Below are 22,620 nucleotides of genomic sequence, written 5' to 3'. Positions count from 1 at the left end.
TTAGAAAATTGGGTGTGGATCATTTGGGCAAATCGATAATAAAGAGTTTTGAGGTCAGACCGAGTTTTCATGAGAAAAATCCAGGTAAACCGTGAAAAATCATCAATGAAAACAACAAAATAACGAGATCCCCCCATAGTAGTGGTAGGGGAAGGGCCCCAAATATCCGAATGTATAAGATCAAAAGGTGCACAGGAAACAGAAGTACTTTTATTGAATGATAAAGCAGGTTGTTTGGCAAGTTGACAGGGTATACAATCGAAAGTATCTGGAATTACATGACCCAATTGTCCACTAGAAACCAAAGACTTTAAGCGAGTAATAGAAATATGTCCTAAGCGACAATGCCAAAGCTGAAAAGGAGATAATGAGGAAGCAGAGGCAGGAGCAGCAATCTGAGGAGAGGCAGGAACATGAAGGTGAATGAGCTCATAGAGACGTCCATGCTTACGGCCGATCCCAATAGTCTGCCTCGTCTGAGGGTCCTGCACCAAATAATGAGTAGCAGAAAAGGTGACAGTTAGACCAAGTTCACATAATTGACCAATAGAGATAAGGTTTAAAGTGAGAGCAGGGATATGATAAACTTGAGGTAAAGTTAAGGAAGATGTGGAAACAGTACCAAGATGACGGACAGTCATGAGAGAACCATCAGCAGTTTGAATTGAGGGAATATGAGGAGAGGAAGAGATAGAAGAAAATATAGTTGAACTGGAGGTCATATGATTACAACAGGCAGAATCAAAATACCAAGAAGAGTTACCTGGAATTACAGACAAAGCAGTAGGAGGAGGTGTACCAGAAGGGGAGAGAAGGTGTTTGAACATGGCCTCGACATCTGTTGGAGAAAAGAGAGGGGTAGACGGAGCCGGAGACTCAGAAAAACCCTCAGCGGCAGCAGCAGCAGTGGCGGTGTGAGGAAACTGATTCCCAGGATGAGATTGGTTTCTGGAACGATGAAAGCTCCCCCGAGAAGAACCACCGCGAGAAGAGTGGTTGTTGGAGGATGAGCGGGATGGATGGCGAAGACAATCCTGTTGCAGATGACCAGGACTAAGTTTGTTGCAATATCGGCAGGTTCTGACTGGGCAATTGACCAGGAGATGTGTGGAAGGAAGGCCCCGATTCTGACAGTAGAGACAGGCAGTGGTCCGCTGGGGGAATGATGGTTGGTACGGGGGAGTGGCAAGAACAGAGTCCACATGATGAGGTTGGAGAGTACCAAGACGAGTCTCTTCTGATAGCAACTCAGAAATAGCTTGTTCCAGAGTGGGCAAGGGATGGCGATGAAGAAGAGAGGCACGTACAGGCTCAAAAGATGAAGTGAGAGCCATAAGAAAGTGCACCAACCTTTGCTGATTACGATAAGCAGTAAATAAAACAGCATCTGCTTGGTGAGGCCAAGTTGGTTCAGAAAGAGCAAGCTGGTCCCACACAGAGTACATTTGAGAGAGGAAGTCATTGATGGACTGACTAGATTCTTGGCGCATCCGATGAAGTTGGCTCTGAAGTTGATATTGATGAGCAAGACCAGTAGTCTGGTAGCGTTCTTTCAAAAAATCCCAGATATCTTTGGCAGGAGTGGTGACAGAGTCAAGCTGAAAGCGGCCAAACTGAAGACTGATAGAGGTAACAGACGTATTCCGAAACCAGGTAATGATTTGGTAATTCTTACTGTCCCATTCCTCAAGGCGATCTTCATATGTAGGAGTAGCAGGGGAAATAGTGGTTTCAGCAGTGTCTTTGACCGGTTGGGTGATGTCCCCGGTGATAATTCGCCAGAGCTTCTTTCCTTTGAGGAAGGAAGACATGGCTTGTGCCCATAGAACATAGTTGGAACCATCCAAAATAACGGAAATAGGATGGGAGGCATCAGGACGATCCATAATAATAGATGAGGAGGTCTAAATGGATAGAGAGAGACCTGTAGGAGCAAAATTAGGTAAAACAGAGTGTACCAGTGAGTCCGGAAGGTCGAAAATAGCTAGGAAAGGTGGGCTGTGCAAGGATGATGTCAGCAGGGTGGAAAATGAGGTCAGCGGCGCACGTTAGCAGGAAGGGCGTGCGGCGCACGGTAGCAGAGGGGACTGGCAGCGTATGTTAGTAGAATGGCGCACGCGGGTGCACAATAGCGGAACGGCGCACACGCGGCTCACGGTAGTCGAACGGCGCACGCTGGTGCACGGTAGCAGGTACGGCGCACGACAGGGCAGGATGGAAGGCGCGTGGCAGCGCGTGTGAGAGTGGCAACGGAAGCAGAGACGCGCCGAGAGAAGAAGCGGCGCGTGAGAGCGCGTGAAGGCTTGTTTGGTGATGGGCTTGGTGCCGTTGGGATCGTAGGGAAATTCCGAGCTGTTTGGTATAGTCCACTGTGTACGGAACTAAGACCTAAAATTGAGGGATGCCAGAATTGTGTTTCTAAGCTCTGATACCATGTGAGTTTGGTAACGAGGGAGAGAAAAAGAGAGGGACTGAAAGTTGGTGTTATTGTATTATATTTTCAGTATATTACAAGAGAGCAAGCTCCCTCTCTTTATAGAGAGGAGAGGGAGACAATTAGCATTGGATGCCTAAAGCTAAAGTGAAGTTCCCTTCTTTACAGCTACACATGGAGCCTTTACAGATGCAAGGTTACAGCTATATATAGTGGGGGATATATTATATGTATATTATATGTTAACACAAAGCATGTTATCTACTTAATTTGACTAATAAAATGATGTTTGATAAAGTCGCGTGAAGAAAAAGAATTCATAAAACTAATCTCATTTAATGAGACTTAAGACTTAATTTGATTTGGTTTGGTTTGGCATGTTATCTGCCCATTCCGGTGACTATGCAGATGGAGTTGTTGAATCAAGTGATAGACATGGAAAAAAAACACAAAAACTGACCATCAAATCACATACACCTCAAAGGTCAAGATGTGGAGATTCCTTGGTTACGTATAAGGGAAATGCTTGGGCCACGAATTGTGAGGCTCCCATGCCTCGACGTTTTTTTTAGATGAAAATTATAATTTTTTAGATGAAAATTATGAATGTTTGTAGTATATATTATGCTATTTTGTAGTAAAGTTATAAATATTAAATTTATGGTGTGCACTTTAAAATTGTGAATATTCAAAATAATTGTGATTTGTACATGAAATTTTTAAAATATTTTTTTAAAGGCCGACCCTGGGGCATAGGCCACATGGTCTAGGGCCCTTCAAAATAGAGTAAAAAAAGAGGCCCCTCCTAATATAATTTAGTGTAATATATTAGATATGTTTTAAGTCTAAAAGAATTAAAAAAGACCAAAACTAACTTAAAATAAATTGACCTATTAAAAAATTGCAAGGCCATTCAAAAAAATTAGTATTGCTATCCATTGAAAATAGACCTAAAAAAGGGTCTCTCTTATTATAATTTAGTCTAATATATTAAGGCCTCGTTTGGAAACCCTCTCATTTAGCCAAAAAGTCAAAAAGTTACTAAAAAAGTCAAAAAGCCAACAACCCATACCAAAAAGTCAAAAATTCTTTTTTCTCTCTACTTTTTGCACATCTTTTCGTAAAGAGTCAAAAAATCATCCCAAACATACTAGTTTTTTTTAGCTCATATTTTAGTCAAATAGTCAAAAAGTTACTAAATTAACATGTTCCCAAACGAGGCCTAAGTATATTTTAAGTCCAAAAAAAAAAAATTAAGGAATGCCCAAATTAACTTAAATTAAATTAATCCATTAAAAAATTGAAAGGCTCATTTAAAATAATTAGCATTGTTATTCATTGAAAATGATTTTGTAAAAAAATTAGATTATGCAAATATGATTGATTTATTTGCTTCTAAAAATAAGAGTGAGGATCAAGCGATACTTATTAGTTATTGTAATGTAATGCTAAGTATTTTTTGTGATTTTGACATAAATTTTTTGTCCTTTACTTTCAATTTTTTTTTTTTCATTCAATGAAAAAAAAAATATGAAGGACCCTAGAAATTTATTAATTAATTATCGATTTTGGGCCCCAAAAATCTCAGAACCGGGGCTGGTTTTTTAAAAATATATAGTGTTGTTGATATTTCTTAATACACGTCTTGGCCTTGAAAGATAATATGGAGTTGATGTTAAGATTTGAATAAATATATGTAAGATTTTTTATTTTTCGTTTATTTGAAGCACACGTTCATATATAAAACAGACATTAACTCATACTAGAAAGTCCAACTCAGTTGATAATTTAGTCTAATAATAGAAGAATTTGCTATGGATTATTTTAGAGACACTAACAAATTTTGAAATAGTTATACATTTTTTAAATATAAATATGTGTTGTAAAATCTGTACAATTATTTTAAATTTTATTAACTAATACCAATACATTTGTCAACAATACTCTATAATAAAAAAATGAAGAAATTACAATTCAATGTATTTTTTTGAAAATTATTTCAGATAAGTGATAAATTTTATGAATATTAATATTTAAAATTATAAACTTTCCATTTAATCCGTAATTATTTTGTTAAACAGTCATTGAATTGTAATTCTCCCTAAAAAAATTGATAAAACTATTGAAAGATACTTATTCCACTATTAAACCTAAATTAATGTCAAGGCTACAATGAAGATTATTGCTAATTTACTAGTTTTAATTATTTCCATGCATTACTTGAAAAAATTGATAAAACATCTATTTATATATAACAATTTTTTTTTTGAAACTATTGAAAGCTACACTTATCCCACTATTTAACCTAAATTAATCTCAAGGCCACATTGAGGATTACTACTGACTTCAATTATTTCCATGCATTAGTTGAACATGAAAACTTGATTCTTCACGTCTGATATCATTTAAAAGTTGACTTTGATAATTATTATTTTTTTAGATTATTAACTTTAAAATTTAAAACAAATTGTAAATCTATTTGGTAAATTGTAAAAATGATGAACCCGATATCACATAGTTTTCTTTGTAATTTAAATATTTAGGATATCCTAAAAAGTTGTGACTCGTGAGAATCTCAAATTTTTGATTAAGTTAAAAAGATTAAAAAATTATAATTTAAAATCATACTAAATACTATTTAATAAAAAAATTTAATTAAATAAGTTTTTCTTTTGGGTAGGTAATTAATTAAATACCTTAACTTATAAATTGATATGGCCATTATATTGGTGACACTTTGTGGTCCAAATCATTGAAACATGAAAAGTAATGATAGAAATCATTAAAAAAAAATATCATGAAAATAATTATAAAAAATTCTTCATTTTTGAATTACACATATAATAAAATATCACACTCTTATTAAAAGATGATAAATTTTCATGATGCATATCATGATATTTTTTGACCGGGTAAATTACAAATACACCTCCTAAAATTTGATTAAAATACAAATCACTCCTTGTAGTTCTGAAAATTACAGTCCACCCCTTGAGGTTTCTAATTTCATAACAAATCGTGACTTTTATTACTAAATCATCAAATCAATTAACAGTTTTTAATGATGTTAGAAATATATTTCAATTAACAATTTAAGTAATTTTATTATTGTATAGAAAAACAATTATGAATTTTATTTTTTCAGTTAATTCTATTAAATAAAAAAAATTAATAATGAGGTATTTATAATTTTTTAAATTATGAAAAATAATTTATATTTTAAACAAAATTCGTAATTTATTTTTTTTACCTTATGGAACATCAACTTCCCAATTAATTGAATTGACTTGGACGGCAGCATCAACTTCCAATTAATTGACAAAAAAAAAAAAAAAACCTTCCAATTAATTGAATTGACATTTGGCCTACTACAACTTGTACATTTCCTTTCTGTTATTAGGTTGGACAATGACTTGTGTGCTCGATTCTCCATTAAACATTACTATTTACTACTATGCTTTAATAAATCAATGCCCTCGTTTGTAGAGCAATTATTTTAGTTGGTTATTTGATTTTTTGATTATTTTAGTAGGTTTTTTTAATTTTATGTTTGGAAAGATGAGATGAATTTTTTGTTAAGTTCTTGTATTGAAAAGTGTTTTGAAATGATGTTTAAATTTAAAATGACAAATTTGTCTCTAACTTTTTATTTTTTAAATTGATATAAAGGGGCAAAATGGTAATTTTGCCGTTGATGTACCAATTTCCGGCTGTGACAGCCTACACTGTCCAGCGTAGAGCCTATTTTTTTTTTTTTTTTTTTGAAAAACTGTGAACAGTGCCGCTTTTTTGCTTATTTCTCATTTTAAACTATATTAGCCTCACCCACCTATTCCAAACGGCGCCAATGTTCACAACTTGAAAATATATGTTTAATACAGTTTTAAGAAAAAAGAAAAAATATATATAAAAAAAACTCAACTAAAAGAATGTGGTTATAGTATTTTTTTTTTCCAAATTTAAAAAATATAAAAGCTTCACTAAAATAAAAAAAACTCTCATTTTAGGCTATATTAGCCTCACCCACCTATTCCAAACGGCGCCAATGTTCACAACTTGAAAATATATGTTTAATACAGTTTTAAGAAAAAAGAAAAAATATATATAAAAAAAACTCAACTAAAAGAATGTGGTTATAGTATTTTTTTTTTCCAAATTTAAAAAATATAAAAGCTTCACTAAAATAAAATAATGTGGCTCTAATATTTTTTCCATTGAAAGAAATCTAAAAGGTCCACTAAAATACAATAATGTGGGTGAGGCTAGAGTATTAGAATAAAGATTAGGACCCCCTTTCCCCCACTCCCTTTGGACTCCCTTTCTTTTTTGATTGGTTACTTTTTCTTTTTCTTTTTCTTTTTCTTTTTTTTCTCCTCCTCTAATCACCACCCGTCACTTGTGTGTGGGGTGGTGGGGGTTGAAGTTTGAGGGGGTCTAAATCACTGTTGAGAGTATTAATTTTGGTACACTAATGAATCACTAGAGTACAATAATTAGTGATTCATTAGAGTACTAAAATTAATACTCTGAATCATTGCTGTTTTACAAATGAGGGGGAATCTTTTGGAATGCAAGTTTTTAGTGTATTTTTTTACACACTAAAAATTTCACCTCACCTATTTTTAAATAATTTTAATCAAATAAGCTGAATTAATTCATCTTATTTAAAAGAAAACACAAACACTCTTTCTTTAGGAAAAAAAAAAGAGAAAATAAAGAAAACAAGAGAAAATTAAAAATCACAATTTAAATTTCATAATAATATAATAAAAAATTAAATATTATATAATTGAGTTTTTAATAAATTAAAAATTTGACACATAATACACTGGATCATATTAAATTTAAAAAATGGGCAATTACATGCCAGTAGAATTTTCAAAAAATAATTATATATTTATACAAAAAATTAAAATTAAAATTTTAATTATTAATATTATTTTTAAAAAATAGTAATTTAATATTTCTCCATAGCACAACCTCTTAGAAGTATTAAACAATGGGTCTGGCTTCCTCTAGTCTACAGACCAGATGGTGCCGTTGGGCCCATGAAGTCCATCATGAGTCTCATTTTGATAATTTGAATCGTTAATATGTAGAATTTATTGAGTACTAAAGTGTCACTAAAAATCGCATTGATCAGATATTGATAGTTACGTGATCAAATCAGTTTTGTATAAAAAAATGAACGGTAAAAAAATAAATGGTTAGTAAAAATCTGACCCGATAAAATAGCTATCAATATCCGATCAAAATAATTTTTTATAGACATATAATACTCAACAAGTACTACAGATTGAACGATTCAAATTATTAAAACAAAATCCGTAATAGATCTTCACAGATCCAACAGCACCCTCCAATCCATGGAGGGAAGCCAATCCTTAAAAAGAATATCCATAAAGCAAGCATAATATTGTGTAGTGTGCTTATATCCACGTCCCATAAAAAAGACCCCAAAGTTGAGCATTTCATTGGTTGAGATCTCAAGAAACTCAAACATCTCTCCACCTCCACCACCATCACTACCACCCAAAACAATACACATCACTTCTTCATAATCATTCATATGAATGGGCAATGAAAAACTACTCCAATCTTCAAACCCAACCAGAACATTCAACCCCACAAAACCCACAAACAAAACAACAAAAAAACCAAGAACAACAAGAAGAAAGAGGAGAAGAGAGAGCCAGGTGTGAATGGAACTTCACTCTCTCCACCATCATTTCATCATCCACCGCCACCGGAGCTGCCTCCGACACCCTCGGAGTAATCGAATTCGACCCGTCCGATACCCTCTTGGCTACAGGAGGGATTGCAAGAAAAATCAGATTTTATTCTTTGAATTCATTGTTACCTGATCATGATCAAGTCTCTTTGTTTGATCATAACAGTGCTTGTGATTACTACATATGTACTCCAGCAAAGCTCAGTAGCCTTAAATGGAAGCCCGGGTCGGGTGGGCGGGTCATAGGGTCCGGAGACTACGATGGGGTTGTTATGGAGTATGATTTGGAGACAAAAGTGCCTGTTTTTGAACGTGACGAGCATGGCGGGCGCCGAGTATGGAGCATGGACTATTCGCATTGGGATCCGGTTGTAGGCGGGTCGGGTTCAGACGACGGCACGATGCAGTTATGGGACCCACGTTGCGAATCAGGGAAATGTGTGGCGGCGGTGCAGCCCAGCGTGTCCGGCAGTGCCGTGTGTTGTGTGGAGTTCAATCCATTCGGTGGAGCGTTGGTAGCCGTTGGATGTGCTGACCGAAAAGCGTACGGGTATGATCTTAGGACTTTGAGGGGCCCGGTTATGGTGCTCGATGGGCACTCGAAAACCGTGGCGTACGTCCGATTTGTCGATCATCGGACGGTGATGACTTCGGGGATTGACGGACGGTTGATGATGTGGAACACAGAGGATTCGAGCCTAGTTCGGACATACCAAGGTCACGTGAATTCACGGAGGTTTGTTGGGTTATCGGTGTGGAGACACGGTGGTTTGCTTGGATGTGGGTCAGAAAACAACCAAGTTTTTGTGTATGATAAGAGGTGGGGTGAGCCCATTTGGATGCATGGGTCCGAACCAGTGGGTCGAGCCGATGGTCAGTGTGGGTTCGTGAGTGGTGTCTGTTGGAGGCAAGTGGGTGAAGATCGGTGTACACTTGCGGCCGGTGGGTCAGATGGGGTTTTGAAGATGTTTGAGGGCAAGAGATTGAGGTCATTCTCATAATTTTTAGATTACATTTTTCTTTTTCTTCTTCTTCTTCTTTTTTTATTTATTTATTTTTTTTTTATTTTTAACAAATTCATTGATTGATGAATATTTGAGAATTTGTTAGTCACACAAAAGGAAGCAGAGAAATAAAGAGTTCAACGGAAGAGGAAATGTAATAAAGATTTTTGTAATTACTACATAAAAGCGAAAAGAAAAAAAGTTGAAAGAAACATTCTATATTGTTATTTTTGTATTGTTTGTTCATAGTTGTTCATGTAGTTACTTATCAATTCACGAAAGAAGCTTATGTCCGTCACATTCTTATTCAAGAAATTGTTACAAAATTTTTAGGGGAAAGATTTGGAAAAAATATAAGTTTGACAATTTTAATATAATTATATTGGTATACGAGCGCATAATAATCTTCTCGTATAATTATATTGATCAAACTTGAACTCTTCCAAACATCGTCGCTTCACTCCCTGAAAACACAAGCGTGAGCTAGTCGGCGGGTGTGTGCCAAGTACCTTTCCGATGCCTAAGTCAGCTAAATAGACAAATAGCTTAGTGTGTTCGAGAGTCAAAATTGTGATACCTGTACGTAGGTTCTGTCATAAGCTTTTATAGTTTTCGCCTGGCACAATCCTAGTAGAACTCTTATTCCTTAATGTAGAGTCCTCCTAGGAATCACACTCCTGAAGGATAATACTTATCCCTCAACACCCTCTACACTACTTAAACTAAGTGAGATAGTTTTACCACGGTTGGATAACAGTATGACTGAGCTAACACTAGCTCTTTGTCATACTCAAATCTGGTGCCTTCATACGCAACACCTAGCTCGGCCCTTATTCTCTTGTACCTCGGTTTTGTCTGTTTATACCGACCTAACTGCAGCCGTCGCTGACCGAGCTAACAAGGACGAGGTCCAACTTGCGAAACCCAAACACCCCGGCCCATAGCTCGGTCCGAAATTCATCTGGCCCAACTTCCTTAGTTTTTAGACCAAGCTAGAGCAGCTCTTATCTCGGTCCGACGTGTGGCCTAACTTCCAAAGAAGTCTTTAGCTTGGCCCACTTTGCTTATAAATTATCCCCTCAATTGCCCCTTAATTCCATTTACACAACATGATATGGGATTACTTGTTTCCAACCGAGCTCAAAGTTAGCCTTCAATCTAGCTAAAGTATTACCGGGTTACCAATTTGTCCAGTCAAAAAACGTCTTTTCAGTCCCTGCATATCTGATTCGCTTTCTATTCCCTTGGACACGTGGCAGGACACCATTGGCCAAGGATAGTTGTCACAGCCGTCTTCGTACTTCGCAAATTTTGAACAGTCCTGCCCAAATCCTTGCTTTATACAAAAAAACCTCCTTTTTGAATTAGAGACACCACTATTCATCTTCGTTTCTTGCCTTCTGAGTTTCCATCCTAGCATCTGAAAAGCTGCGTGTTTTTGTCAGCAGCCCTACAGTCCTGACCTTCGTCCCCTCATCTCAAAGCTGTAAGTGACTCAAATTCTTTCTCCTTCTTTGTTTTTACTTTTGCAAGTGTGTATAGTATAGCAATATATTAACATGTTTTCTGAAACACATTCTTGTAGTTTTAACACAAATCTTCAAAACTCACACACCTAGACTTCTTAATCACATTCTATCTGGATATCACGATCAATCCGTTTATGAAATCCCTTTGATCCAGAATAGCACCATGACCGAACTAGGAACCTGTTTGTATTAGGTGTGTACTCGACCGAACTAGAAAGCTTTCCCAGTGACTGAGCTAAATCTTGAGGCCAATCCAGCTCTCTGACCTAGCCAAAACCGAACTAAGAATGGGCTGCAACCTTTTTAGCCGGACTAGGGTTTTTTACATTTATCTTTCTTCTTTTTTAGCCCAGTCAGTGATCTGGGCATAACACTTGTTATTTTCACTTTGCAGACTTGACTAGTGCTGGCTAGGCACGCATTTGCACCCTACGCCTAGGTAGCTCTGCTTAACCGAACCAACCAAGGCCCCAGTCGGAGCAAGCTAGGTTTAAATTATTCACAGCCTTAAGTTAATCATGGGGAAATACCGATTTTTAGTAAACTCACCCGAGGCTATTGCCGAGTTCCGCAAGGACTACTGTAACAACCCTCATACTGTTTACCGATTAATGACTGATTAACCGCTAATTACTGTTAACCGAGACTGATTTTGACTGATAATTGAACTACCTAAGGTACTGAACTGACTGACTGAAAACTGGAATCGAATTGACTGAGTATGTGTGTGTTAAATTGTGTTCTATCTGTTTGACTGTTTGACTATCTGTTCCTGTTTGTATGTTTAAACTGCTAATTGAAGGCCTTATCGGCGGCCGAATTAGAAATCGACTGATGTTCCGTGACCCTCACAATTAATGTGATTTTACGGTATATTTACCTGAAAACTGTTTAGGTATGATTAAATTAGATTAAAATAAGCTAATTGAAGAGTTGGACTTAATTACCGTTTTGCCATTGTTAGTGGGCCCTTATTATAACATGTTAGAGCCTTGGTATGCTTGAATCAAACATTTTGCTCAGCTCATTCTTGCTTTTGCCGACTAGAGGGAGAGAGTTAAGGGAGAGAGTTAGATTTCACCCCTTTTGGCTTGGTTTTGCTTGGAAATTGAAGAAATTGTTGAAGTGATTGCATATTTGAGCTCCCTTCTTGAAATACAAGACTAAAGGTAGCTCCATTGTCTTCTTATTCATGTTTTGAGTGGATTCTTGCATGATTCATGCTTCCTTGTAGAACTAAGTCATGTTTTGGTTCATTGTGGTTGAATTGAAGCTTAATTGTTGCATGCATGTTGCCATTCTTGAAGTTTTGAGGTTGTAGTTCATAATACCTCACATGCATGTCCATCTTTTGGTCATACTCCATGAGTTCATCTTGTTTTTGAAGGTTTGAGCTCTTTTGAAACAGCATGGAAGCTTTAAAAATGATTTAAGGTCATGCATGTCATGTTTGAGGATTGTTCTTGGAAAATGGTTGGAAATTGGGTTTAAATTAAACACCCTTGGGCTTTGATTTCCTAAATTGAGTTTTGAAATATGTTATTCTATGTGTTTAAAAGAGTTTTCCAGAAAATTGGCCCAAGAGGATCGAATTTTATGCATCTAAGCTTGGTTTTGAACCTGGAGCTCGAATCTGGGATTTCCAGATTTCAGTCGTCCGCTCGAGCGGGGGTAGTGCCGCTCGAGCGGTAAAATCGAGCTTCCAGCATCTTGCACTGTAGAACAGTCCGCTCGAGCGGAGTATTGGGCGCTCGAGCGGAGGACTGGATGACACGCTCGAGCGGGGACCTTTGTTTGCCTGTACGCTCGAGCGGGGAAACCTGCGCTCGAGCGGGACCCTGTTTCACTGAAATTTCTGAAAATGTTTTCTAAGTGTATTTTTGCATCCTCATCCCATCCTAGGCATTCTTAGGCCTAGTTTAAGACATCTTGATGAGGATATCGATGTAGAACACACCAAGGCAAATTAGGGATTAAGTTATGAGATTTCCCAACTATGTAGCTTAGTGTGTTCAATCTGTTAACTGTGTAGGGTTGGCGACTGGAGAGACACACTCTAGCACACTGTAGCCCGAACTCTGTGAGTAACAATTGTGTAAAGATATGTTCAACTGATTATCTTTTGAATACTGAACTGAACTGTTTACTGAACTGGTATTATTTACTGAATGAATGTATGTCCTTTATTTCTGAACTGTACTGTGGCATCCTTAGCACCTACTGTTTACTGTTACCGTGACAGAAATCTCTGTCGGTTCCCTTGTTGGAACCACTACTGTTTACTGACTGATGGCCATCATTACCGTTCGGTCTTTTAAGACCTACTGTTACTGTTATGCTAATGGATGTACCACATATGACTGTTTACTGTACTGAGCAACTGAAATTCTGATTGAAATGAACTGTTTTCATTACTGTAAGGACATTCATTCTAAACCCCTTTACGCTTTATGTTATTCACTGGGCTTTAGCTCACTGCTCATATATATATGTAGGTGTACAGGCACCAGATCGGAGCTAGGAGCGTCAGGGTAACTCCAGTTTTGTCAAGCCAGCCTTTGTGCCTCACTGCGAGGTCCCGAGCCTATCTGCTAAGGCTTAGGGGTGTTTTAAGAATTCCCCCTTCTGTACTGTTTCACTGTGTTGTATAGACTGACTGTTCACTGTACTGCTATCTAGGGTAGAGTCCCTAGTTGGAATGAATGTAAATATTGTGCATACTGTTCTGTATTGTTTATGTATAAATGTATGAAAAATCTTTTGGCATACAGACTGTCACAGCTCAATGGACATTATTTATTTACTGTATTGGCTTCCGCCAGGCCCTGTACTCTGTTTTACTGTATTACTGTTAAGCAGGCCTTCGGTAATCTCGGATTACTGGCCGGTTACGGTGCTAAACCCATAGGGCCGGGTTTGGGTCGTGACAACTACAACATCCCTGATGATGTTCATCTCAGTTTAGTCGAACTAGATACCACTCCATAGAGAAAACCAGACTTCGTTCCCTTCACCGTCATTTCTATTGTAGAGGCCGGACTCTGATTCCCTGTTCAACCACTATTATGCGAATTCCTTAGGCAGACTAGAATATGCCCAACCCAACTTAGCACCAATTCTTACAGAATAATAAATGGCATCGTCGAGCTAAATCACCCGCTTGGCTTTAACCTCGGTTTGGCCGAGCTATTTCACCAATACTCACTTGGCCAGAATGAAGATGGTTGGGTATATTATTTAAGAATAAGACACCGCCGAGAGAAAATAATAAAAAACACACCGGATAAAGACCTAAATGATGATGACTTTTTCTGGGTTTCTGGTAACTTCGAGGACCAGGAAGCCCAAATACCGGGCTATAACATAAATTGGAACAAAGGGCCTGCTAGTAAGGACACCTCGGTTCTTATTTCTGTATGTTTTTTTATCCTTGCTGCTTGTAAGTTTCTTACCACACTAACTGTTTGCCTTTTTCCTTATGCAGACTTGGACCAGCTCAAGTCTCAATGCCAATACCCTAATTTGGACGCTCTCCGCGCCGCGCTTCGATATCGCGATCGAGGTTGGGCCGAGCTACTCAATTTTGAACCGACATAAAGATACAACAGTAGGAGGAAGACCAGGGCGACAGATTTCCTTCTGGAACCTTCACCAGAACTAGATCCAACTCTTGCCCAAATCAACCTTGTTCCCTTAACCGAAGAGCAAGAAATGGCAAAGCGCCGAGCTGTCCGAGCTTTGATCACTAAAACAACAGCTCAAGCCAACGGAGATCAAACTGTGTCATCACAAGCTGGCCAAACACAAGAAGCCGTGGTAGCCCTTCCATCAGCCCAGCCTTCGTCATCTCGGCCGCATAAGCGCGCTTGTACTCCCTCGACCGAGCCACAACACCTTGTGGATGAAGATGACGTCTTGCTCCCCCAGTCCACGCAACCGAGCCTAGAGCCCGCGGGTTCTGACTGGGCTAGCCCTTCTGAATGGGCCCCAAAGATAACATACAATAACCGGCCTATTTCCAGTATTGATTCGATGGTAGCAGACAAGGACCAGTCGCTCGCTTTCAATCTTGCCAAAAGCGTATGTCTGCCCGTTGACATGGAGCACCACGATTACCTCACCGAGCTGAAGGCCATCAGTTCGGCTACTAAGTCAATGGTGCTGGTAAGTGTTCCCCTAACTGTCATTCATTAATCAACAACTGTTTGCTCGGTTTCTGTTCATAACTGTCACCTCTTTTGTAGGCCATGCAAAAGAACCACATCGCTCACAAGTGAGTTTTGGAGCTTCGTAAGACAGCACGGCTGGTCGTGGCAGATGCCAACACCAGGACAGCCGAGCTACAAGAAGTGAAGGAAAAAATGACTGGGCTCGAATCTGAAGTAGCCCGACTCACCGAGCTGGTCAACTCGGCGGAGGTGGGCAAGCAAAAGGCCTTGGCCGAGCAAAAGAACCGCTATCTGCGTGAGCTAGCTAAGCTTGAGAAGAAAAAAGACACCAAGATAGCCGAGCTGAAGAAGAAGATGGAAGACACGGAGGACCGCGGTTATAAGGAAAGAGAAGCCACATACGTTTTGCAGTGCGAAGCTACAGAAGATATTTTCTTCAAGTGTGGGTGGAAGGCAGCCGTCCTAAAGCTCGGTCAAGGGGAAGAAACCGAGGTATTCCAGAACCCTCCTCCTCACTTCATCCTAAGCTATATGGCAGAATATGCCCACATCATTCAATAGAAGTTTCTGCAAGAGGGAGAGGAGGAAAAGTCCCCAGAGTCAAACAACGCCCACCTCCTGCCAGAAATCAAGGTCACCAGACTGCTCAATCAACTCGGGTGGAGCCATTGGCGCCAAGCACGGTTGAAAATGTGCCTACGGCCGACCTTCCTGCTGGGACTGGGATGCCGAGTGGTGAAGCTCGGGTTGACCTTGATGCAGCCTTGGACGATCTATTTGCCTGATTTTTTCTTTTACTGCCAAGAATTTGTAACCAGGCTAAGGCCCCTCCTCTGTACTGTGATATTTGGAATGGAATGAAATGTGTTTTTTTCTTGAACTCTTCGTTCGGTTATGCTCTTCTTTGTAATTTATCTTCTTTTTTGTGGTTGAGATATACATTTAGACTCAAGAGTTTTGTAATCTGTTTGGTTATACCTGCCAAGTCTCTTCAGCCTAGATCCTTATCTCGGCTGAAGAGTACTCAAAGTTGGTTTTTCTAGCCAACCTCTTCAGCCTAGATCCTTATCTTGGCTAAAGAGTACTCAAAGTTGGTTATTCCTGCCAACCACTCTTCAGCCTAGATCCTCATTTCGGCTGAAGAGTACTCAAAGTTGGTTTTTCCTGTCAACCTCTCTTCAGCCTAGATCCTTATCCTGGCTGAAGAGTACTCAAAGTTGGTTATTCCTGCCAACCTCTCTTTAGCCTAGATCCTTATCTCAGCTGAAGAGTACTCAAAGCTGGTTATTCCTGCCAGCCTCTCTTCAGCCAAGGTCCTTATCCTGATTGAAGAGTACTCAAAGTTGGTTATTCTTGCCAACCTCTCTTCAGCCTAGATCCTTATCTCGGCTAAAGAGTACTCAAAGTTGGTTATTCCTGCCAAACTCTCTTCAACCTAGATCCTTACCCTGGCTGAAGAGTACTCAAAGTTGGTTTTTCCTGCCAACCTCTCTTCAGCCTAGATCCTTATCTCGGCTGAAGAGTACTCAAAGTAGGTTTTTCCTACCAACCTATCTTTAGCCTAAATCCTTATCTCGGCTATCTAAGAACAACTTTACAATGGAAAGAGAAACTACTTGTTTTACAATGGAAAGATTTATGCTGAAAGAGAAACTACTTGTTTTATTAGGGAAAGAAAAATTACAAGTATTTACAGGAAAGCTAAAAATAAAATAGTTTGAGATTGACAGTGTTCCATGGCCTAGGTACAGCCTTGCTGTCTCCATCTTCCAAGTGATATGCCCATTTTCCTGCTAAACCAACCACTTTGTATGGTCCTTTCCAATTAGGCCCTAACTTGCCATCTTCGGGTACCAGAGTGTTTCCCATTACTTTGCGCAGCACCCAATCTCCAATCTTGAATTGCCTCGGATGTACCATCTTGTTATATTTTCTAGATAATTTTTGCTGGTACGAGGCAATGTAAACCAGTGCTCTTTCTCTTCTCTCTTTTGCTAGGTCAAGTTCCAAGGTTATGGCTTCTCCATTCAAGTCTGGGTCAAAATTTTCACTTCTAATGGTGGGGAGGCCTACTTCCAGTGGGATTATTGCCTCCATGCCATAGGCCAAAGAAAAAAGTGTTTCACTAGTTGACCGCCGAGGTGTGGTGCGGTAAGCTCATAGAACATGAGGAAACTCCTCAGTCTACTTGCCTTTTGCTCTTTTCAACCTTTTCTTCAAGCCATCCAAAACAACTTTGTTTGATGCTTTTGCCTAGCCATTTGCTTAAGGGTATGCTGGTGTAGAGTTGCAGTATTCTATCTTGTATTCCTCGCGGAAGCCTCTGAAGATCTTGCCGTTGAACTGAGTGCCATTATCGGATATCAGAGCCTTTGGTATGCCGAATCGGGTTATAATGTTATGCCAAACGAACTTCTTAACATCTTTCTCCTTTATTGATGCGAATGTTTCAGCCTCTACCCACTTTGTGAAGTAATCCGTTGCTGCGAGAAAGAACTTTCTATTGCCTGGTGCTGTTGGAAGTGGTCCTACTATGTCCAAGCCCCACATCGCAAAAGGCCATGGGCTAGTTAATGATAGAAGCTCTCTGGTTGGTTGATGTATTTGGTGTGTGAACTTCTGATATTTCTTGCACTTCTTGACATACTTCTCTGAATCTGCTTGCATGTAAGGCCACCAATATCCTTGTGAAATTGCTCTGTAGGCCAATGATCTTTCCCCTTGGTGGCTTCCACATACGCCTTCGTGTATCTCGAACAAGAATGCCTCGACCTTGCTAAGATGGACACATTTCAAGTAAGGTCCTATGAAGGATTTTTTGTATAACGCCAATGATGGAGAGAGCCAAAATCGCTGCGACTTTGCTCTGATCTTGTTGGCCTCTTTCTTCTCTTTGGGTAAGATGCCGTCTTTTAAGAATACAATAATGGGATCCATCCATGAAGGGCCTAGTTCGACATAACATACCTCTGTTACTTTGGGTTCTTCAATACTTGGTTTGGGTAAGAAGTCAATCAGCAATGGATGTGGGATAGATGTGTCTATCATGGAGGCAAAACCTGCCAGTTCGTCTGTTCTGCTGTTTTCGTCTCGGCCAATCTGCTCTATTCGCACTACTTCGAACTTCATGATCTCCTTTCTGACTAACTCTTGGTACTTAGCGATCCTCTCATCTTTTGCCTCGTAGTCGCCTGAAATCTGGTTTACTACCAGTTAGGAGTCACTGTAAACCGTTAGCTCGGTGGCCTTCATGAAGAGTGCTGATTTTAGGCCTGCTAGAAGTGCTTCGTACTCTGCTTCATTGTTTGATGCTGGGAAGCCAAGGTTGACCACTTGTTCCACTATCTGGCCATCTGGTGAGATGAGGACTATGCCAAGTCTTGCACCATGCCTATTGGATGCTCCATCCACGAAGAGCTTCCACATCTCTTCAATGAATAGCTTCCAGCAATTGGAGGGGTCGGATGATGTCTTGGGGTTACGAGTGTTACTGATGTTTTCTTCCAAGTCCATGCCCACTGGTGGGGTTTGCTCTTCACTATCTGACTGTACCAAGTTTTTACTTGTTGATGAGTCTTTACCGGGTATAGCACGGTTTGCCTCTTACTCCATTTATTTAATCCAGTATGACTTGGGATGTGGCTAGGCGTCTTGTTTGGGGGGTTGCACAATTCCTGCAGCATTTTCCATTCCCTTTTCGGTTGTATCAGTTAAGTCAACTGGGGCAGATGTGATGGCTTCCTGGTGTGAACTTAGCCACAAAGTCTGCCAAAGCTTGGACTTTTATTGCAGTTCTAGGTTGAAACTTGATGTCAAACTGTCCCAACTCCACCGCCCATTTTAAGATTTGTCCAGAAAAGTCCGCCCTCTCAAACAAAGCTTTTAAGGGAAAAGCTGTCAGGACGATTATGGTGTGGGCGTAGAAGTAATGTGATAAATTCCTTGAGGCTATCATCAAAGCTAAGGCCAGCTTTTCCAATGGTAGGTACCTGGTTTCTGCCCCTAGCAAGGTCTTGCTAACATAAAAGATAGGTAGGTGTTGGATTCCTTCCGCTTTGACCAACACTGCGCTGACCGCATGCTGTGAAACTGCTAAGTACAAGAAGAGTTCTTCTCTAGATACTGGGGTTACTAGCAATGGAGGAGAGGTCATGTACTCTTTCAAGCTCTCTAGGGTGCGGTCGCATTCTTCATCCCACTCAAGCTTGGCCTTCAATGCTTGGAAGAATGATCGACATCTGTCTGATGACCAACTTATGAACCGGTTGAATGCGGTAGCTAGACCAGTGAGATGCTGCATCTCTTTTACTGTGTTGGATCTCTCTAGATCCTGGATTGCTTTGATCTGAGAGGGGTCTGCTTTTATACTTCGATTGGTCACCAGGAAGCCTAGGAATTTTCTCGATCTTACGCCGAACGCACACTTAGATGCATTTAGACGTAACTTGTTCTACTTTAGTGTTTGGAACATTTCGTCTAGGTCCCTGAGATGGTCTTTCTCATCTTTGATTTTGACCACCATGTCATTTATGTAAGCCTTCATTGTTTTTCCTAACAATGGTTCAAACATTTTGGTGATCATCCGTTGGAATGGGGCCCCTGTATTTTTTAGGCCAAAGGGCATGACCTTGTAATAATATAGTTCTCTGAGCATTGTAAAAGATGTGACCTTCTAGTCTGGTTCATACATAGCGATCTGTTGGTAACCTCTATACGCATCAAGGAAGCTAAGTCGATTGTGCCCTGCAATCAAGTCTACCAGTTGGTCTATCCTGGTTAAGGGAAAGGTATCCTTTGGGAATGCCTTGTTGACTGTTTTGTAGTCCATGAAAACACGCCATTTTCCATTCTTTTTTGGCACTACTACAGTATTGGATATCCACCTGGGATAGTGCACTTCTCTGATGGCTTCTGCCTCCAGCAAGTTTCCCATTTCCTCCGCCACTATCTCCGCGTGGTGGAGTGTTGATCTGCGAGTGCGCTGTATGATTGGTCTGGCGTTTGGGTGGACATTAAGTTGGTGGCAGATGAAGGTAGGGTCTATACCAGGCATGCCATATGGCGTCTAGGCGAACATTTCGATATTTGAAATTAAGAATTCCATTAACTCAGTTCTTTCAGTGCTGGACAGAGACGAGCCTAGCAAAAAGAACCTTTCTAGGTTCTTTTCATCTACCATTACCTCAACCAAGTCCTCCACTACCCTTTCTGTTCTGCTGTCTTGCCAACATCTGCAAATAGTTCACTGCTCTCAGGCTCTTCTATCATCTGTACATATCCTTTTGCGGCCCGGCTGCCATTTACTGTGATGAAGCACTGTTTTGACATGATTTGGTCTCCCAAGACCTTTTTAATTACTCCGGCTTCGTTAGGGAACCACAGTGCTTGATGGTAGGTTGACGCTACTGATCACATGACGTGCAGCCATGTTCTTCCCAGGATTATGTTGTAAGTGGAAGGGAGCTTCAATACCCAGAATTCCACTTGTTTAGTCATGGTCCCAGCTTTGGCTGGGAGGATTATCTTGCCTACTGGCCATTCTGGCATTGAGTTGAAGCCAACTAGGGGGGATATTGCAGGGGCCAAGTCTTTGTCCTCTAGTTTCAGCTGTTTGAAGGTTTCATAATACATTATCTCGCATGAACTTGACGCGCAAAGTTACCACCAGTGCGTCATTGTGAGGGCAATGTAGTCTTGCTAGGTCCTTGTGTGAGAATGATATGACATTCGTAGCTTCTGTTTTGCCCTTTTTGATGGCAGGTTGTGCATTTAATACCTCTTTCAGGTGCTCTGCCTTCTTTATCGTCCCCCTGAGTTCACATACCTATAACAAGCCCGCGGAGGACCTCGCTACAGCTCGGACTCGACTTTTTGTAGTCACGGTTCCTAATCTGAACCAAAGAGTCCAAATCCGGCAAATCGTTTTTAGAAAACAGATTTTTGTGAAAGAAGTGCCAAACATGGACTGCTTTGCTAGATACAGAGTCGCCACCTAAATATTTTATTTTGGGAAATTTAGGAAACCCTGACTCGGTGCCAAAAGGCCACGTGTCCGTCATCACCAAAGTTGCCTCGGCTCGGGAACTTGGGTACGATTGGGGAAGGTCACTTCGTGAGCACCCCCGCTCGCCCGATCATAGACCGGCCTCTACTAACCATGATATCAATTTTTGAAAACATTGTGAGTTCTTATTCCGGTTTATTAGCCTAGGTTACTATGTGATGCGCACAGCATACAAATATAGACCGAGCCGCCTGAATTGGAACGAAACATTTCATGCTTGTTTTTTAAAGTGGTTTGCTACCCGCAGGTAGGCTTTAAAACATTTGATGATTTATTCCAATTTAAGTAACCCAACCTTCACCCACAGGCATTCAGGCAGATATATCAGATAAGCACATAGCCTCATGGTAAGCATGCTATCATGGCATTCACTCACACGCATGCAAGGATGCTAAAGCATAAAGCTTACCGAGTACTCCAAGCCAAAATAGAAACTTCATTAGAAATCATGCATGATCCTAACTATACAGAAATGCCTAATGCAACACATGCAAAATGCAATTATAGCAGGCTCGGCTATTCTAAGATGGCATATGAAATGTTACAACTATCATGTATTCAACTTTGAAATTGAAGGTACAATGCAGTTAGTATGATGCGCCGAGCCCGGTGCATGCAATACAGATGAATGATGTAAACATGCTGTCATACTGTATGCTAATTTAAACATGCCCTAATCTAACCATCATAAGCAGGTAAATAAAAGGGAGAAAGACGTGGGGTTGGAAGACATACAACACACTCACGCACACTTATTACAGTTGTGCCCCCACTCGGAGGGTCCGAATAAATATACAGTCCAAATATTACAGTCCCGAATAAAAGAATATTACAGTCCAAAATATTACAAAATTCCAATTAATTAATGAATTAACTAAGAAAGCAAGTAAAACTGGCGTGCAAGCCAGGGACTGCTTTGCTTCTGATGGATGATGCATGTCCGGGTTGCCTTGCGCGGAAATCCACCGGAATGCCCCAATTAGCCTCTGTTTACACCTGTCTTGAAATGCGTGCCAAGCCCCAAAAGGTCGTTGATTCTTCGTTTTGCTGCAACAGAGAGCAGGAAAGGGGCATAGCAATGTATTTGCACAGATATATGCATGTCTCGATCCTCGTACCACCAATCACGCGTACCGAGGCATGATGGCAGAGGAGTCGAAATGCACAACTCAATATAGGATGAATGCACATGAAACTACAGCTAAAACCTAACTCCATCATGGATAATCCGGAGTGTCGGTGACTGGGGAATTGAGACACATTCCGTCACTCGGAGTACGAAATGTACCTCGTTTCCCGTGCCCGGACTAACTCCTATTCCGGACACGATGCAATATGCATGATATGCATGAAATGCAACTAAGATACAATCCTAACATACACAATGCTATGGAAATGAGATGTCTCGAAATGCGTGCACACGGGCACGCAAATCGAGAAAATGACAGAATGCGATCTAAGATACAACCTAGTATGCACTATGCTATGAAAATGAGATGTCTCGAAATGCGTGCACACGGGCACGCAAACCGAGGCAATGACGGAATGCAATAAAAATGAGGTGTCTCGAAATGCGTGCACACGGGCACGCAAACCGAGGCAATGACAGAATGCTATGAAAATGAGGTGCCTCAAAATGCGTGCACACGGGCACGCAAACCGAGGCAATGGCATGTCTCGAAATACGTG

At 40.1% G+C, this 22,620-nt stretch overlaps 1 protein-coding gene across 3 annotated transcripts; it reads left to right on the top strand.

Annotated features, from left to right (window-relative positions):
* The first annotated feature begins 7,830 nt into the window (after positions 1–7,830).
* On the top strand, positions 7,831–20,288 carry LOC114302891 (WD repeat-containing protein RUP2). 3 transcript variants are annotated; one of them, XR_014337476.1, is made up of 3 exons: positions 7,831–9,153; positions 14,183–14,862; positions 14,943–20,288. XR_014337476.1 is itself a non-coding variant. In XM_082882291.1 (2 exons), the coding sequence occupies exons 1-2, from the start codon at positions 8,015–8,017 to the stop codon at positions 14,217–14,219; spliced, it is 1,176 nt and encodes a 391-aa protein (XP_082738417.1). In that variant the 5' UTR covers positions 7,831–8,014; the 3' UTR covers positions 14,220–20,288. The 3 variants fall into 3 exon arrangements, 2 of the variants coding, with proteins under 2 accessions (XP_082738417.1, XP_082738416.1); XM_082882291.1 differs by having other exon boundaries at positions 14,183–20,288; XM_082882290.1 differs by lacking the exons at positions 14,183–14,862; positions 14,943–20,288 and adding an exon at positions 13,194–13,464.
* Positions 20,289–22,620: the final 2,332 nt, after the last annotated feature.

The sequence above is a fragment of the Camellia sinensis genome, chromosome 8 (assembly GCF_055761805.1).
Source record: "Camellia sinensis isolate YWXY chromosome 8, ASM5576180v1, whole genome shotgun sequence".
Lineage (NCBI taxonomy): Eukaryota > Viridiplantae > Streptophyta > Magnoliopsida > Ericales > Theaceae > Camellia > Camellia sinensis.
This window is presented reverse-complemented; position numbering and strand designations above follow the sequence as displayed.

Excerpts from the sequence above, each read along its gene's own strand:
- LOC114302891 (XM_082882290.1), top strand. The coding sequence starts at position 8,015 with ATGAAAAACTACTCCAATCTTCAAACCCAACCAGAACATTCAACCCCA. Across the intron at positions 9,154-13,193 it reads TTTGAGGGCAAGAGATTGAG|GTGTACAGGCACCAGATCGG; the intron begins GTCATTCTCATA and ends ATATATATGTAG.